This window comes from Scyliorhinus torazame, chromosome 3 (genome assembly GCF_047496885.1).
Source record: "Scyliorhinus torazame isolate Kashiwa2021f chromosome 3, sScyTor2.1, whole genome shotgun sequence".
In the NCBI taxonomy this organism is placed as follows: domain Eukaryota; kingdom Metazoa; phylum Chordata; class Chondrichthyes; order Carcharhiniformes; family Scyliorhinidae; genus Scyliorhinus; species Scyliorhinus torazame.
In genome coordinates, this window is record NC_092709.1 from 21,513,313 (window position 1) to 21,532,032 (window position 18,720).

The window sequence follows — 18,720 nt, forward strand, 5'->3', positions numbered from 1 at the left end:
TATTAATCATAAAGAAAAACAAGAGAAATAACACAGCTTAAACAATAACATTGGACAGCAGGATGTGAACAGTGTGGTACCCGAGCACGGGCTTAACCTCACTGGAAAGGCAGCTGCAGTTTGCACCACATATACACACTCACACAAGAGCAAAGCGAAAGGTTAGGCTGATATGAATAGCTTCCCCAGGTGTTATTGTGGTTAACTTTATTTTCAGTGTTAGCTGAGCTACCTGAACACTCTTATCTTTTCTCATCACAAATACCACTTGTACACCCCCCCCCCCCCCCCCCCCCCCCGCCCACCCCCTCCGCCTCCCCCTCCGCCTCCCCCTCCCCGCCAACTCATCCGCTAAGATGTCCGCTCAGGTACATTGGCCTAGCTTCTGGAGCGTGAGGCAGACACAGCACACGGTCTTGCCAACAGGCTGGCTACACACAGCAAGCGGTAAACAACACAAGGCACTTCATGTGATTTGGGGCAGCATTTTTAAGAGGGTAACTTTCTTTCTTTCCAGTCCTCGCCCCGTAACCCTGCACATTCCCCTTTTACAGATCATAACAGTCCAATTTCCTCGATTGAACCTGCCTCCACCACACTACGGCCACAGCAGGGCTGATTCAGCTCAGTGGGCTAGATAGCTGGTTTGTAATGCAGAACATGATCAGCAGCGCGGGTTCAATTCCCATACCATCTTACCCGAACAGACGCCGGAATGTGGCGACCAGGTGCTTTTCACAGTAACTTCATACTTGTGACAATAAAAGATTATCAGTATTATTATTAGTCTCAGGCAGCACCTTCCAGATCCTAACCACTCGCTGCGTGAATACCTTTCTCCTCATGTCTCCATTGATCCTTTTGCCAATTACCTTAAATCTGTGGCCCATCTTTCTTCATCCTTTCATCTGTGGGAAGAGCTCCCCCGCAACCCCCCCCCCCCCCCCATTCCCTCATGATTTTGAATATCTCCATCAAATCTCCTCTCAAAATCAAGTGTGGTGTAAAAACAGACTTCAAACCCATTTCTGTCAGATGGGTCCGGTTAAAATCCGGCCTATGGTATTCAATGTTTCCTTGAATGTTTGTGTTGTGTGGTCACGACATGGTTCCTTTAAGATTGCTGCGTGACCACACATCTTAAGGGGACCATTGCACTACCCGTTTGCTACATGTCCAGCACTGCTTGGAAGGACGTGGATGGTATTTTGCTTACTTAAAAGGCTTTGTCCTATCATTCACAAACCCGCTCTAGCAGGGGGCCGCCTTGATAGAGCTTGCCCAACTTCCTCCCCCCCTCCCCGCACCTCCCACCCGCCCCACCCCCCTTGCTTCAGCTGCTCGCTCTCCCCCACACATTTAGCGCAAGACAATTTTACCAGAAGTAAAGGAAAACAAGACAGAAACAAAAAGGCACAGCTCTCACCAGCTCTCCCACTCCTTCCTGTGTGAGATGTCAAGCAGCTTCCCGGCACTTGTCTGTACAAAAGCTTCCTCAGTGATTGAAAAACAAACCCATGCAACCAGCTGCAGTTTTAATTCACCTCTAGACTGGAATGGATCGGAGTCTTTGCCCTACGAGGAGAGATGGAGGAGACTCGGCCTGTATTTCCGAGAGTTCAGAAGAATGAGAGGTGATCTCATTGAAGGCTATAAAATTCCTCCAAGGCTCGACACAGGAAGGATATTTCCTCTTGTTGGTGGGTGGGGGTGGTGTTTGGGGTGGGGCGGGGAGGTCTAGGACCAGGGGCATAGCCTCAGAATAAGGGGCAGGACTGAGATGAGGAGGAATATCTTCACTGAGGGTGGTGAATCTGAGGAATTCTCTACCACAGGGGGCTGTGGGAGCTCAGTCATTGAGTTTGTCCCTGAGGGAGATTGCCGCGTTTCTCGATATTAAAGACATCAAGGATATTGGGGAAAGTGGTGTTGAGTAGAAGATCAATCACGATCTGCTTCAATGGCAGAGCAGGTTCAAGGGGCTGAATGGCCTGCTCCTATTTCCTCTTTACCCTAATGCACTACCTGGCCGGTGTCCGCATTCTACTCTTCATAAATGTGGTCAACCAATGCTCCGCAGCCTGGCGTCTCATTCGCCCATCATCACGGTGCTCGGTGACCCATATTGGCTCCTGGTTAAGCAATGCCTTCACTTTATCGTTCTCAAACTTGCTTTCAAGTCCCACCATGGCCTCAGCCCTCCGACATCTGCAATCACCTCCAGCCGTGCAGCCCTCCCTGGATATCGGTGCTCCTCCAATTTGGGGCCTTTGGTGCATCCCCGATTTTCTTCAATCCCGCCCATTTTTGTCCGTGCCTTCAGGCTGCCTGGCCCCACAGGTTCTGGAATTCTCTCCCAGCACCTCTCCAACCTTGCTTTCCGCCTTAAAACCTGTGCCTTCAGCCCAGTCATTTGTCACCTGCTGTATCAGCTCCTGATGTGGCTTTCATTGTCAGATGTTGCTTCATAAAACTGAAGTGAAGCAATTTGCGCCGTTTTACGATGTTGAAGGCGCTATATAAATAGAAGTGTATTTTTTTCTTGTTTCTTGCCTCAGTAATTGCTCGAGGCATCTGAGGAAGTGGGTGATGCTGTCAGTGGTGGACGGGATGATTTCATGCCAGAAGTCCCACTTTCAATTCAAGCCCTGACATTTGAAGTGTCCAGAAACCACACCTGACAGGGATGTTGAAGGCAGCGAGATTCGCTACAATTATAATGGGAGGCAGGGAGTTGAAAAGCTCTCTTTCTAAATCTGTTGTCGTTGGTACTTTTTTCCTCCACGACCGTCTCCCGATGACGTTGATGCCTTGCCGGTAAGGAGGGCAATTGGGGAGGGGGGGAGCATTGCACTTTCTCCTCGTCAGCCTTGGCGTGGAGTGGCAACAGGCTGCAAGGTACCAGGTGCATCACAGCCGGGGAATGACTCTATCATCCATCAGCTCGGCATGACTTTTAACTTCAACAGGAGCGTAAAATAAAAAGGTGGTGGGCAATCCAGTCTTCCCTTTGTTGGGAAGGGTGCATGATGGGCAGTCCATCCAATGTTGGCTATGTGCACGCTCACTAACAGTGACTCTTCTGCCCAATATGGTTGCTGAATAATGATCATGGCTGGGAATCTAAGTTGCAGGGTCCAATTGTGGTGCCCCCCCTCCCCCCCCACCTCAAACACTTTAACTCCAGTTATTACACTTGGAAAGGATCATCTATTGGGGTGCAGTCATTTTCCTCAATGACTATAGAAATAGAAATGAATCAATGATAGGACAGATCACACATAGTGTAGCAGAGTGATTGAGGCCCGGTATATGTGGGCGTCACTGGTTAGGCCAGCATTTATTGCCCATCCATAGTTGCCCTTCAGATGGTGGGGGTGAGTTGCCCTCTTGAACCGCTGCAGCCCTTCAGGCGTAGGTTCACCCACTGTGCTGTTAGGGAGGGAGTTCCAGGATGTTGTCCCAGCGACGGTGAAGGAACGGCGATGTAGTTCCAAGTCAGGATATGAGTGACTTGGAGGGGAACCTCCAGGTGGTGGGGTTCCCAGTGTCTGCTGCTCTTGTCCTTCTAGATGGTAGTGGTTGTGGGTTTGGAAGGTACTATCTAAGGAACCTTGATGAGTTAATGCAGTGCATCTTGTAGATGGTACACACGGCTGCCACTGTTCATCGGTAGTGGAGAGTTTGAATGTTTGTGGAAGGGGGAGCAATCAAGCGGGGCTGCTTTGTCCTGGATGGTGTCGAGCTTCGCGAGTGTTGTTGGAGCTGCACTCATCCAGGCAAGTGGAGAGTATTCCATTGCACTCCTGACTTGTGCCTTGTAGATGGTGGACAGGCTTTGGGAGGTCAGGAGGTGAGTTACTCACCGTAGGATTCCTTGTCTTTGACCTGCCCTGGTAACCACAGTATTAATGCGGCTAGTTCATTTCAGTTTCTGATCAATGGTAATCCCCGGGATGTTGATTGTGGGGGATTCAGCGATGGTAATGCAACTGAATGTCAAGGGCCTCTGCACATGCCCCCTCTCACCTTACATCATCTCTCCGTATCAGCATACCCTCCTCTTACCTTTTGCCACCCCTTAAATGTACTTATACCATTCACCTCAACTACCCTGAGATTGAACATTTTACAGTCTAACCCCACTGCAGGTAAAGCATTTAAGGCTGAATTCCTTGTTGGATTTATCAGTTCAGATGATATTTAGATGAGGCATCATCAGTTGTACAATGACTCCATAGATCAGCGGCACAGTTGCAAAGTGGTGGCGGCACGGTAGCACAGTGGTTAGCACTGTTGCTTCACAGCTCCAGGGTACCAGGTTCGATTCCCGGCTTGGGTCGCAGCCGGTGTGGAGTTTGCACTTTCTCCCCGTGTCTGCGTGGGTTTCCTGCGGGTGCTCCGGTTTCCTCCCACAGTCCAAAGACGTGCAGGTTAGCTGGATTGGCAAGGCTAAATTGCCCTTAGTGTCCAAAAAGGTTGGGTGGGTTTACTGGGTTACGGGGATAGGGTGGAGGGTGCTCTTTCCAAGGGCCGGTGCAGAATCGATGGGCAGAATGGCCTCCTTCAGCACTGTAGATTCTATGATCTATGACCAGTGTCACCTGGGATATGGTCCTCAAAGCAAGCTAGCGATAAGACATATTGTACTTTAGTTCATTCTGAACTAACACCGGGACTCACTTTCTGCAAAGAAATCTGGATTATGGTCTTGTTCTGCTGTCTCCTAAATCAACAAGCAATTGAAAGACTTGCAGCAAAAGAACAAGGGTTCTATCCACCTCTCCATTGCCCCAACCCCCTCCCACCCCCACATCAGAGGTTTCAGGTCTTCTGACATCCTCAGTCGAAAGAGCCTGGTACAGCGAGCAAACGTAGTTCGTTGATGATTTTTTTTTAAGAGCATATCTCACAATTAAGAGAGTGCCAGCCATTCAAGACCTAATAAGTACAGTGTCAAGAGTTTGTCAAAATTATCATGAGCCCCATTCTTCCCCCATCTTTCCTCTCTCTTTCGAGGTCTTGTTGTGGGGTTTGAGGCCTGATTGCCCACTTCTGCCAGCCTTTGGCCTGTAAGGCCTGCCTGGTCTCACTGGGGCCTCAAACATTCAGATGCTCACTCCCTGCTGGCACAATTGGCTTTCTAACAGATCGGCAGGGGTGCCAGCCCGTTCCAAGTGGGTTCAACCCCCAGTCCAGAGGCTTAAGCGGGGTGGGGAGGTGGGGGTGGAGGAGGAGAGTTGTGGAGCACGTGTCAGGTGAGATGTTGAACTGAGGCCATGTCTGCCCTCTCAGTCGGGCCTAAATAATCCGGTGACACTATTCAAAGAAGAGCAGTAAAGATTTCCCCACATCCCGGCATACTTATCCCTCCCATTGACATCATTGAAACAGATTATCTGAGCGGGTATTTTAATTGCTGTTCATCAGACACAGAGGATATATTTCAGTTTTCCACTGGAGAACAGGAGTTGGGAAACAAAGCAAAGGGCCTGCCAATCCCAGTTACCAAACTCTGCCCACACACATTACTATTCATCTGGGTTTCATTTGGGGAAGAAGGCTTTGCTTATAAAATCAGGCAACAACATCACTTTTTCCAGTGTTGTGGATCGCAAAAATCGATGGAAGGAGGAAGAACAATGGATGGCACAAAGACTTCCAGGATCGAAAATAAAATCGCAACATAATTGAAGGTCGAAGCTTACAGGGGGGGGGGGGTTTAAATTGTGAGGTATCATGTGATGTGGACAAGACATCAGTAGCAGATTCCGTGAGCCCATGCCCAGTTCTACAGCTCAACACCCAGGTAAGACAGAAAGTGTGAGGACGGCTGAGGAGCTAGCTACCTATGAGGAAGGCCTGACTCTAACCAGAAGCAGGCCGACCTGATGTGAAGAGCAAATAATAAAAATGGGCCGTGCCAGAATGGAGACCAGCCACCCCACCCCACGCCAGAAATGGTCATTTTAGTCTTGGCTCAGAGGCTCCTGCATCAGGTCACTTTGAACAATCCAGCCTGTCGTCTCAGCAACGGCAAACTAGAACAGCACGTGTCCTTCTGTCACAGCCAGCAAAGCCTGGCTATCCTAACGCCTCATCACATGGATCAGTGTCAAACGTTGACCGATTACACTCCCGGAAAGCACCTTGGGATGTTTTGCCACATTAAATGGTGCTATACAAATGCAAGACGTCATTGTTATAGTTAACGGCTCAACTTGCAGCTGTTGTAATGACCAATTCACTGATACTCCAAGCCAAAGAATACACCGAGTCTTGACCTGGCTATCTCCACATACAAAAACAGAATCCAATGAATATGACTGGCCCGATACAGCTAAACTGGAACAAATGCCTTCTTTTAAAATATTGCAACTAATTGATTCAGTCAATGGCAAGATGTGTAAACAACTTGTGCCGCCCATGTTTATTGGAAAGTAATGTTCTGTAAATGCATTGGAGGCTGGTTCAGTTGCAACTTTCAAACGGAGATTGGGCAAATAATAGAAGGGAAATAATTGCAGGACTGTGAGGAAAGGAACTAATTGGGTAGTTCTTTCAAAGAGCCGGTTTAGTCATGATGGGCTGAATGGCCTCCTCCTGTGCTGTATCTTTCTAAGACTCTATGTTCCTATGTCAACTATAAGTCTCAAGACAGTCTTTAGTAAGTAACTTGGACCTGTTACTGACTAGGTGAAGCAAGCATTCACGAAACACGAAGCTAATAAGCACTTGGATATGTCAATACAGTCGACATGACTTGTACAACTGTGAAGTTCATCAGGTTATGATGTTTTGGGCTGTGTTTGTAATTTAGGGTAAAATGAAGGGGGTCCTTCAGCCTGATTGGACAGGCATGTGTGTTTTGATTGTTTGAGGTTAATTAGAGGGGGCATGACTTGTTTTACTGGGGGAGGAAATGCAGCAGTTGCAGACAATGGCAAAGGCTGATGTGGTGCTGATGGACCAACAGCGAGTCACTGAAGTCCCGTAAAAGTGTTGAGAGTATCAGCTTCTAAATAGTTGTGCTTTAAACTGTGCATTTAGTTCCAAGATGAAAGAGAGTTGGGGATGTAGATGATAGCTAATCAGAATCTCTACCTGGATACAAGGCCCACGTGATTCGTGTTGCCACGGTGATGGGCTTTTTTAGATGAGAAGGGTACAGAGGATGCCATTGCGATATCGGATTACAGGCTTTCCTAAAAATATCACTGAATATGACAGGTTAGTCTGCCAGGGCCATAGATCATAGAATCATAGAATTTACAGTGCAGAAGGAGGCCATTTGGCCCATCGAGTCTGCACCGGCTCTTGGAAAGAGCACCCTACCCAAGGTCAACACCTCCACCCCATCCCCATAACCCAGCAACCCCACCCAACACTAAGGGCAATTTTGGACACTAAGGGCAATTTATCATGGCCAATCCACCTAACCTGCACATCTTTGGACTGTGGGAGGAAACCGGAGCACCCGGAGGAAACCCACGCACACACGGGGAGGATGTGCAGACTCCGCACAGGCAGTGACCCAAGCTGGAATCGAACCTGGGACCCTGGAGCTGTGAAGCAATTGTGCTATCCACAAGGCTACCGTGCTGCCAGCTAGATGCTGAAGGTGTCTATGGTTTACCCAACGGAATGTAATTTATTTTTTTCTCCATTCTCTTTTGAAAGTTACCATTGAATCTCTTTTCCCTCAGACTAACCGGCTGTCCATTCCAAATCCGAAACAAACATCTTTTTCCTCATGCCACTTCTGGTTCTGTTGCCAATCAACCGAAAACTGGTTGTCGATCTTTCAACATTTTGCCATCACAGAATTGTCATGGGGCAGAAGGAAGTCATTTGGCCCATCATATCTGCACCAGTTCTCCCAATGAGTATTAGGGCCATCTCATACCCTCGTGAATACCTCCACCACAATTCCAGGTAGCGCATTCCAGACCGTAACCACTCGTGTGAAAAAAAAATTCTTACGCCGCATTTGATTCATTTGCAAAATCGCTTTAAATCTGTGTCCTCTTGTTCTTGATCCTTTTCCAAGCGGGAACAATTTCTCCCTATCTGCCCTGTCCAGCCCCCTCATGATTTTGAACATCACCCCCCCCCCCCCCCCTCTCAGCCTCCTTCTCTCCAAGGAGAGCAGACCCACTCCAAACTATTCTCATTCCTGAAACCATCCTTGTAAACTTCTTCTCATAGAATCAATAGTGCAGGAGGAGGCCATTCAGCCCATCCAGTCTGCACCGGCCCTTGGAAAGAGCACCCTACTAAAGACTACGCCGCCACCCCATCCCCGTAATCCTGTAACCCCACCTAACTTTTTTGGACATTAAGGGCAATTTAGCGTGGCCAATCCACCTAACGTGCCCATCTTAGGACTGTCGGAGTAAAACCGGAGCACCCGGAGGAAACCCATGCAGATGTGGGAGAATGTGCAGACACCACACAGATCGTGACCCAAGCCGTGAATCGACCCTGGGATCCTGGAGCTGTGAAGCAACAGTGTTAACCACTGTGCTACCGTGCCGCCCATTTCTGCACCCTCTCCAATGCGTTTACATCCTTCCTGTAGTGTGGTGCCCAGAATATTATACAATACTCCAGAGGAGGTCTAACTAGTGTCTTGTATAAGTTCAGCATAACCTCCATGATCTTGTTCTCTGTATCCCAGTTAATAAAGCTCAGAATCCAATATGCCTTATTAACTGCTCTCTCCACCTGGAATGTGAGGAAAAAGGCTGGGAAATGGGACTAACTGGGTTACTCTTCAAAAAGGTTGATGCAGACTTAAAGTAGCTGAATAACCGCCTTCTGTCCTGTGAATCCTATGATCACGGTGTGTGGGATCTTGCTATGCTGTGTTTCCCTGAGCTACAACTGTGACTGTACCGCAACATGACTTACTTGGTTGTGAAGTGCCTTGGGACAGCTTGAGGTCAGGAAAGGAGTTACGCAAATGCAAAACCTTTCTTCTCTTTATACAAAAAAAAGCAACCTATTACCCTGACATAAATAATTGTGCATATAAACAACGCTCTTTATTCCAAATGTTCAACGAATTGATGCCCACCGCCCCTTTAGTTCAATTAACAGGTCAACAGCACGTCCCTTCACTTGATCAAGAGAGAAAGCTGTCTATTCTGATTCAGAACACCCCTCGTTGCCAGAAAAGATACCCATGCTGAGAACAATAAAATCTGACATACAAACTTCAATGTGTGGATGATAAGGAATAAAACAGATGGCGGGTGATGTGTTTCTGGAAGTGATAATCTTGGGGGAGTGCACAAAACTCTGGAACCTTGCTCTCGAACCTTACAACCTCACCTCACCTCTTTACAACACTCTTCAGTGTAATGTTCTACACCAGATTCACGGTCAGCGTAATGCAAATAAACTCCTTAATACGAAAGCCAGCCCTGTAACATCTACCAACCAAATTGTAAAGGAGACACGAACTATTCCTACTCCATGTATGGACTGCACACAAATGCACAGGCTATATTTACTTCCCCTCACCTCTATTCGAATAAATGATGCTACTCATCAAGAAGATTAAACAAGTATAGACACAGTATTTTACTGTTTTTAATATTTGCTCTCTGGCTGTAATGATCTGAAGGATACAAACATCTCAATGGACACCAAGAAAGTCGTACTGGAAAATAAGAGAGTTAATGCTTCCCATTATAGTTCTGCAGGATCCCTCTTCATTAGTGGTTACTCTGCTAAATTTTCTTCTTTGAAGCTTTGGTCTGTCATTACAGTAACTCTTTGAAGCCCCGGCTGTCGTTAATTCTAACAGTGGGGGAGCAAGGTCGCGCCCACAGGGGTGTCAGGTCAGGACCAATACTGCCAGCACCTTCACGCAAGGCGAGTCAACATGAGAAGTTGGCCAGCTTACCAAGTTTGTTTCAGTATGGTATTTTATGGAATAATACAATAATATGTTTCATGTAACGAGAAAGGTGTAGAGGCAAACAGCACCCCACATTTATGGGTGAACATGGTGGAATGTTTAGCGCGTTTTACTCAATAATGTCTTGCCAAACAAGGAAAAATCGATGCCAAATGTATACCACTGATTTCCATTGTCCACAGTCAACACAAAGAAGTTTTCATTTTTAAAATGCAGAAAGTAACATTGTCTACATGTAGCAGTGTGTTATATCCAAGGGTAACCACTGTGATTTACAACCATAGCAGACAAACACACTGAACACTTTGCGATACAATGGCGCGTGATTGTAAGGGGATTAAAGACATAAGCCTAGAAATTGCATTGTGCAATATTTGCGTTCTGAACATTTAATGCGAAAATGACTTTGTTCCCTATTTTAGCAGAGGGGTTAGTCTGCTGGGAAAATAAATGGATTATTAATTTGAAAGTAATTCAGTTCTAATCGTAGTAGTAGGCGCGTTTGGGCACTTCAATTTCACAGTGCAACTTCTAAACTCTTTCTTCATAAGTGTGTTTTTTAAAACTCAAACTGTGCATCTTTCACCAAGCATCTTGCCTTTGCGCCCGATAGATTTTCGCCACTACCTGCGATTACTTTGTTGAGTAATCGAACAGAAATGTGTTGATTTGCACTTTCGAGACTGCAAGCCCCAATGTCTAAACGGAGCAAATATTCCAGCACTAGGAACATTATTACAGTCTGTCTGATTTTACATTCGTGCTGCAGAATTATTTTTATGCATCTGGATTTTTCTAAACTTAAGAGAAGATTGATGCGAAATAACCCGCTGCATCTTTTCCTTTGATCTTAAAGCATAAATATTTAACTTGGGAACAGACATGTTATTCTTTAACCCTTTCACTGGTCAGACGCTGTTATCAAGATCAAGTTTTTTGAAAATTATTATTTACTTGCATTAATTCGGTAACTTCGCCTGTTGTGTATGGTGCTTATCCGTCAAGAACACATGGAAAAATTGCTTGGTGCAGCAGTGCGAGGGTTTCGGAAAAGAAAAACTCTCCCGGCAGTAGAGAAAATCTATTAGGCTCAAAGGTAAGGTACATGAAGAAAGCAAAGCAGGGATATATATAGACTAATTCAATGCTACCTTTCCCCTCGATTCTCTCACCGCCAAAACACAGCTTCTCCCCAGTCCAGGTGAAATCGCTCATTGAAACTTTGGAAATGCATTTCATAATAATAATCTTTATTATTGTCACAAGTAGGCTTACATTAACACTGCAATGAAGTTACTGTGAAAATTCCCTAGTCGCCGCACTCCGGCGCCCGTTGGGGTACACAGAGGGAGAATTCAGAATGTCCAATTCGCCAACGGGCATGTTTTTCGGGACTTGTGGGAGGAAACCCATTATTGCTCAGCTATAATTCCATAGGAACTAATCATTATCCACGCCTTTCTTCATAGTTCTGGCTAGTGGTTGCCCAGCAATTCAACTGCATGAGGCATACCCACCAAACCTCAGCGAGTCAGGTGCGTATTCCATTCAAAAGTTGGTGAGGTGTGTGGGGGGGTGGAATCACTGGCCCATTAGCTCTATTGAGAACCCTGGCAATCTTCCCCCCTACTTAGTCTCTTAGTGCTCTGCCCATCAGCTGGTGCAACATACTTCCATCAAATACACCCGGAGGTACAGAACAGTGTCTATCTTTTACACTGTTTTGCGATTCCAGACAATCTGCCTAGACCAACAAGAAAGATCATTTCTCAGATAAAACTGTCGCAATCTCTCACGGCAAATTTAAAGAATGATAGTCAACCCACCCAACCAACAGGCAGTATGAAATGGATTTATCACATTTCGCAACAGAGGCAGCACGTCACACGTACAAAAGTCAAGCTCTTACTGTACTCTCCCTAAGAGTCATCTCTCACTTCACCAATGTGGGAACAGGGCTGATTTGAGCATGTGTTCACATAGACATAGCAAGAGAAAATTCAACTGTACTTTCCATTATCTGATTAAAAAGTGAGCTTCGTGGTGAGAAAGTCCGCCTCTGTTAACAGTTGCAATGTTCGAAGATTTAACAGACAGTTTACCATAGAGGCTGTGGTGAGGTAAATCTGCCCTCTGATGGCAATATTATGATCACGAGCAACGAGAAAACAGCTGCCGCGTATAGTGCAACAGAACTCAACACAAGAAGATGACTTTAAAGCAACCATTTAAAGTTTAAACAGTCAGCATTCAGCTATGGTTGAAATAGAGGAGCTCTAACCAGTAACAGCAGTGCACACTATAGAGCTGAAAACAGCAGAACACTGACATTTAACAATACCATACATTTATACAGCAGTCCCTAACAACACAAAACACTCTTAACACATTTCACAAACATTGACACCAAGCCAAGAAAAGGAGACACTAGGGGCAGAAAACCAAAACCTTGGTCAGGGAGGTAGGTTTTAGCCTGGGCCAGAGAAGAGGAGGAAGAAATAGAGGTGAAGATATTTAGGGAACGCTTAAGGCCTAGATGGTTGATAGCACAGCTGCCAATGGTGGGAATAATTAAACGGTATGGTGGGAAATACACCGGAGGTCGGAGCTGGAAAAACACAGTTTTCAGAGGGTTGGTAGTGCAGACGATGGTTACCGAGATTGCATGGGTGCGAGGCCGAGGAGAGCGCTGAATTCAAGGGCAAGAGTTTTACAATTGGTGCATTGCTGGACTGGAAGTAAATGTAGGTGAGCGAGGGGTGCTGGAAGAATTAGATTTGGTGCAAGGTGGGAGGGATCTTCAACATATGGGTACGGTAATCATAAGCCGCTGGCTAAAGTAACCATTTGCAGGTTTTTGTTCTTGTGAATACTGTAGTGCTGAATTAGTAAAACACATGGGGCCGCTGAATATTCACTCATTCACAAGATCCTTTGAACAAACTACATGAAATTGCGACATGTTTTTACCTTGAAGTATAAATGCTACCGCAGACCACAGAGAGGTCACTGGGCATGCAAAACATGAGCGAATATTTATTTTTGACTGCATCTGCTGCTCACTATTTTGCACCTACACAGCCTTGTAAAAAGAAATCCAGTCCAAGTGTTAAGAGACTGTTTATAAGGCGGGTGCAGCCATCAACACCATTAATAAAGGTCATGCACATCTTTGCTTCCCACATTGATCGTCCAGACTATATGTTCGGTAATAATTGCATATATCTATTCCAAACCCCAAGAAGCACACAGCACCATTTTCTTCCTCTCCAATATCATCAGCACAATTTTCCACTTGAGCTGAATAATCAAATGGTGATATGGTATTTTTTTGCAGCGTCGATGTCAGAGCAAAAATAAAGCAAATGCATCAACATCACATCGTTACAGGCCGTAGAAACTGCCAACTTCAAGATGACCATATTTAAACCCAGTTTTGTACTGCCCGTCAAAATAAACTTGCTTTACGTCTGTCTCAGTTTGGTACCAAATTTGTAAGTGCTGTGAGTGTGGGACAAGTTGCACTGAGGAAAGAAATGGTGTAAATTTGCTCACTGCTGGGTCAGACTAGCACCTCACTGCCTGGCCTACTGACTATTTCCAGCATTTCCTGTTTATGGTTCATTTTCCAGCATTGCCAGTATTTTGCCGTTTGCATGAGCACCTCATGCACACCTAATACAAACCAAAACTCAATGTGTGAAATGCATTTGAACCTCTGATTAGCTTATCGCCCCTGCCCTTTCCCTTGCACCTCCAACCTCAATGCTATTCAGCTCATTCATCTCGGCTGTAACTTGAAACCATCCAAGGCATGCCCTGCTTCAAAGACACAGTAGCATGTAAATACCAGGTCAGAGTGAATTCTACTATGTTAACAGCGTGTTATGGCAAATCATCAGAACTGAACTGTGGCGCCACCCATGCAACAATCGCATGATGCCCCCAATAACACTACTACAAACGCTTCCGCGCACACTCCCAACAGCAACGCACACATGCATGGCGGCACAGTGGTTAGCACTGCTGCCTCACAGCACCAGGGACCGTGGGTGACTGTGGAGTTTGCATGTTCTTCCAGTGTCTGTGTGGGTTTCCTCCGGTGCTCCAGTTTCCTCCCGCAGTCCAAAAATGTGAAGGTTAGGTGGGATTACGGGGGTATGGCAGGGGACTGGGCCGAGGTAGGGTCCTCTTTTGGGTGGCCGGTGCAGAGCTGATGGGCACAGTGGCCTCCTTCTGCACTGTAGGAGTTCTAAGGTTCCAATAAACATTTGGGTGGAAAAGTTACCAAGATTAGCAGGTAGATTTGAAGCTCTGCTTCTCCCCTTCACCAGGGGATGAGCTAGTGAGAGAATCAGACAACGTGTCAAATACTAATGCTAGAACTCCATAGAAAACGATGCTCAATGATCCCAAATGGAGATGGACTCCAGCTTGGTCAACAGAACTTGGATTATGGCTTTACAAGGGTTTCAAGGAGCACACAAGTCAAATGATGCAAGAGAAATACTGCACTGCACTTTCACCTTTGAGCATTACTACTACAGGATGCTGCAATACTGCGCATGGCTGATGTTACAGTTTGGGCAGCAGGTGTCGTTGCTTTCACCTTGGTGTTGCCTGAAGACAAACAGCAGTTACACTTGCCATGAATTAGGAACTCCTGCAGATTGAGAGCAATGGGAAATACGCATGGGTCACATTGTTGCCAGTCTGACTTGTGAGAGCGCTGTAGCACATGCGTCCAGGTCAATCAATACGACTTTACTCAAGTAACTTAATTACGTTCCATAGTATAACATAGAGTTTGCAACACAGAAACAGGCCATTGAGCCCAACACATCTACTAATGTTTCTGCTCTGCATGAGCAACCCCCCCACCACTCGACTACATTCCATCTATCAATGTATCTTTCTATTCTCTTCTCCCTCATTTGCTAATCTAGCTTTGCCTTAAATGCTATTTGCCTTGACTGTATCACATGAAGTTTCACCACTCCAAGTAAAGATGTTTTCCTGAGTTTATTGGTGAACATTATATAGTTTTATGCCCTCTAGTTCTGGACTACTTGTTAAGTGGAAACAATTTCTCTTAAATCTACTTCGGAATTTTAAAGACCTCCAGTAATCTGGAGGTCTTCCCGTACCAGCCTCCCCGAACAGGCGCCGGAATGTGGCGATTAGAGACTTTTCACAGTAACTTCATTGAAGCCTACTTGTGACAATAAGCGATTTTCATTTTCATTACATTTCATTTTCAATCCACCTCTCGTCCCTCTGCGCTTTGAAGAAAAGAACCCCTGCTTGTGGAGTCTTTCCTGATAGGTATAACCATTTGGTATGCCCCCCCCCCCCGCAAATCATAGACATGCTGTTATCCCACAGTGTATTTTTAAAATATAATTTGGGTGCACCCAACTTTTTTTTTCCCAATTAAGGGACAATCTAGCGTGGTCAATCCATCTAACCTACACATCTTTGGGTCGTGGGAGTGAGACCCACACATACACGGGGAGAATGTGCAAACTCCACACAGACAGTGACCCAGGGCCAGGATCGAACCTGCAACCTCAGCGCCGTAGATCCCACAGTTTAAAGTGCACTTAGTGAGACAGACCACAGGACAATGTGAGAAGCTGACCAATCTGGATGACACCAGCTGACATTATCACTGCAACTAGCTGGTCCACAACAGACTGCCAACCAGTGGAGGGCTGACAAAGCACTCTGGGCAGAGTCAGAGAATCCTTTGGAAAATACACTCCGAAATAGGAAGGCATCCAAGTTTTGAAGAAGGATAGAACGAATGGGATGTTAAAATCCAAGGATGGTTAAGTCACCACCGTAACAAGTCCTGAAACCCTAACCTGCATGCAAGCAGATTTCTCCTCAACTTTGGCACACACCACAGGCAAAAGAACACGTTTGTTAAGGTTTGACATTGTAGCATTGCTGCATCCTCAGCCAGAGTTTAACCCACATTGGCTCTGGGATTGAACCATGTAGTCAATTTGCTCTGGGAGAAACCCTGTGGCTTCTTGGTCAGTATTTCAACGTGGGCGACCAACTTCAAAGAGCTGATTGGAGTGGCACCAGATCTTCAGTCATCCAACACAACTGTGTAAGTGAAGTCAAAACATTCTATCATGAGGGTTACTCTTCTTTGCAACATCCGTTCATCACATGGCAAAAATCTTAAATCCACAACCCCCGCCTGACAAAATTGCAGACTTTTTTCTCTCACATGTTGCTTTTAAGGATAAGGATTCCTTCTGACACACACATGGGGGTGGGAGGGAGAGACTGTGCTCTGACAATCAGCATGCATGGTCCCACTGTCTAACTGACAAACACCAGAGTCTTAATGCTCCTAAATCAACAGGCTTCCCCTCCACTGCATCTCGCCCCAGTCCCCAGCCTTGGGGGAGGATGGTGAGGAGGCAGGGACTGCAAACACCCATCCCCATTCTGCACCTTCTCGGTGAACACTGTCTTCAGTAGCAGCCTGTTATGCTCATCTTCTGGCCTATTTAAACTTAGCGGTTAAAACTGCTTTGTGTGTGTTAGGCCATTTCCCTGCTGCTCTCTGGGCTTAAAGCAACAACAAAAAAATCTCTTATCTGCCAGAGAGACAGCGGTGCTGCTTCTAGACAAAACAATCCGAAATGTGAAACAGGTCAAGCAATATAAAAAAAAGTCAGCTTCTCATCTGCATTACAGATAAAGTCATTAGTAAATAATGTTGACAAAACACACACACACAACAGTCTTGACTGCGTGCTAACTGGATTTCTTTTTAAAGTGGAACTTAACGACAACGTAACAGGGATCTTAACTGAGAGAGAGAATCAGAGGCTGTGAAGTGTTTGTTTTAATGTCCAGAGGGACATCAGGGGAGTGAGTGATAGCTGGTGACAGTCTTGACTCGCCACCTGAGCTAAACTTGGTTGGGGGGACGACGAAGATGCTGTTTACTAACATCTCCCTTGTAAATAGTCACTTGCAAACTAGTCTTGATGCGACTCACCGTTCTGGGGACAGGAGGAGAGAGGGAGCCGTTGTTCAGGTAAGGGTCGCTGTTGAGGTTGGGGACCATGATGTATCCCGGTTGATAAGTGCAGTAGGCTGGGTTCTTGTACATCGCTGCATCATGTCTTTTACCTCCTGAAGTGTTTTTTTTAAATAAGAGGGGGGGGGGGGAGGGTAGTGTGAAAGGGGGGTTAGTGGGAAAGCGGGGGGGGGGGGGAGAAATCACAGCAGAAATTACACATTAATAAAGATAACACAAAGTTGACTGGGAAGAAGCGAATGCTTTAAGCAGTTTGCTCACCTTCCTCGGTGCTGACTCTCACTTTGTCCCGAAAGGATTCCTCGCTAACTTGTGTTCGTCTGCCCACCTAGAAAGTCAGCAACAAGTTTGCTTTTAAAAGAGAGGCAGGGTAAAATAAAAGGTTGGGGGTGGTGAGGGAGCTTATTACCAGGGTAGCAGTGGGGATGGACGATGTGTCCGCGGTTTGTTCTGTGTGTGTTACTATCTCCTGTTTTTGTTGGTTACAAAGGTCCCCCCCCCCCCCCCCCCCTTTCTCTCTCTCTGTCGTTACCTCGGGTTCGGCCGAGTTGCTGTTGCTCTCGCTGCCCGGGTTAATCTCAGACTCGTTGACCAGCGATGACTTGAGGTCGGCCAGATCCCGCTCCTCGGTGGCGCTGATCTCCGCCAGGATTTTGTCCTCTTGCTCCCCTTCGTCCTTGAACGAGATCATCTCGTCGTTCGCCCCAAGCTCCGGGTCGCCACCGCCGTTCAACTGCGGCATCCTCACTGTTTTTTATTGTTGTTGGAACTTTTTTGCACAAAATGCAAGAGGGTTTTTCTTGTTATAACACCCCCCCCACAAACAAAAAAAATATGGGGGTGGGGGGGGGGGGCGGGTAAGAGATCTGGAATCTTTAGAAGCGGGAGAGAAAAAAAAACCGACTTCACAAAAAATAAGCCAGTCCTTCAGAAATCTTTTTTTGGCAAAAAAAATAAAAATAATCCTCAAGTTGCTGGAGGAGAGATTGCTAAATCTCCCCCCTGTCTCTCTCTCTCCTCTTCTCTGTCTGACCCTCTCGCCTACTTTCTGTTTTCTCTCGCTGTCTTGGGAGTGAAGCTAGTTAAAAAGCAAAGACTATGTTGGTTGGTTGTATTTTGTAGACGGCGGAGACTAATGCTTGCGAGAGAGAGAGAGAAATAGCAGAGGAGGGAGGCGAGGAGAGATCAAAGCTGTGCCGCCGGAGTGATTGACAGTTCTGATTGACTGGGGGGGGGGGGAGTGGGGGAGCTCTGCAATTGTCCTTCAAGAACTGTAATGAGATGCAGAACAGCCTCTGCAGGCGAAGACCTCAGAGATTTTACAACACACAGCCAGAATTTCCTCCCCCCCCCCCCCCAAATCAATGCCCAGGATCACCAGCACTATTTTAAACCCCACTTTTGCGCCTTATTTGTGTTTAATGCTCACTGGATCACACACACCGTGGTGGGGTTTAACCTCAGGATTTTAGAATGTTTAAAAAACCCTCCTGAAAAAAAGAAAGTACTCCAAGGATTTTTAAACCGGCGTTTCCATTAGCGAGAAGGAAGCTACGTTAACCACTTTCCCATTTTAAAGCTGCATTTTTATAAGTGTGCAAAATGCCTGGATCAAACGTCCCACATCAACTTGGCACCTTAGATCAAAGGCATTCGGTTACATCCATCCCTTACACAATACAGGACTACTACAGGTACGATTGGGTATGCTGGGCAGCTCCTT

The 18,720-nt window shown here is 46.3% G+C and overlaps 1 protein-coding gene across 6 annotated transcripts in view; it reads right to left on the reverse strand.

Moving 5' to 3' along the window:
- The window catches only part of lef1 (lymphoid enhancer-binding factor 1), a 188,191-nt gene extending 170,024 nt beyond the window's left edge, over positions 1-18,167 (reverse strand). For 4 of the 6 annotated variants that reach the window (XM_072495389.1, XM_072495390.1, XM_072495385.1 and 1 more), the window contains exons 1-3: positions 17,530-18,166; positions 17,259-17,325; positions 16,956-17,092 (exon numbers count right to left, since the gene is read on the reverse strand). In XM_072495389.1, coding sequence (XP_072351490.1) covers positions 16,956-17,092; positions 17,259-17,325; positions 17,530-17,739 — 414 coding nt within the window. In that variant the 5' untranslated portion in view covers positions 17,740-18,166. Of the gene's footprint in view, positions 1-16,955; positions 17,093-17,258; positions 17,326-17,529 lie in introns of all 6 variants that reach the window. The other 2 variants (XM_072495386.1, XM_072495387.1) reach the window with 2 other exon arrangements.
- Between the last annotated feature and the right edge of the window lie 553 nt (positions 18,168-18,720).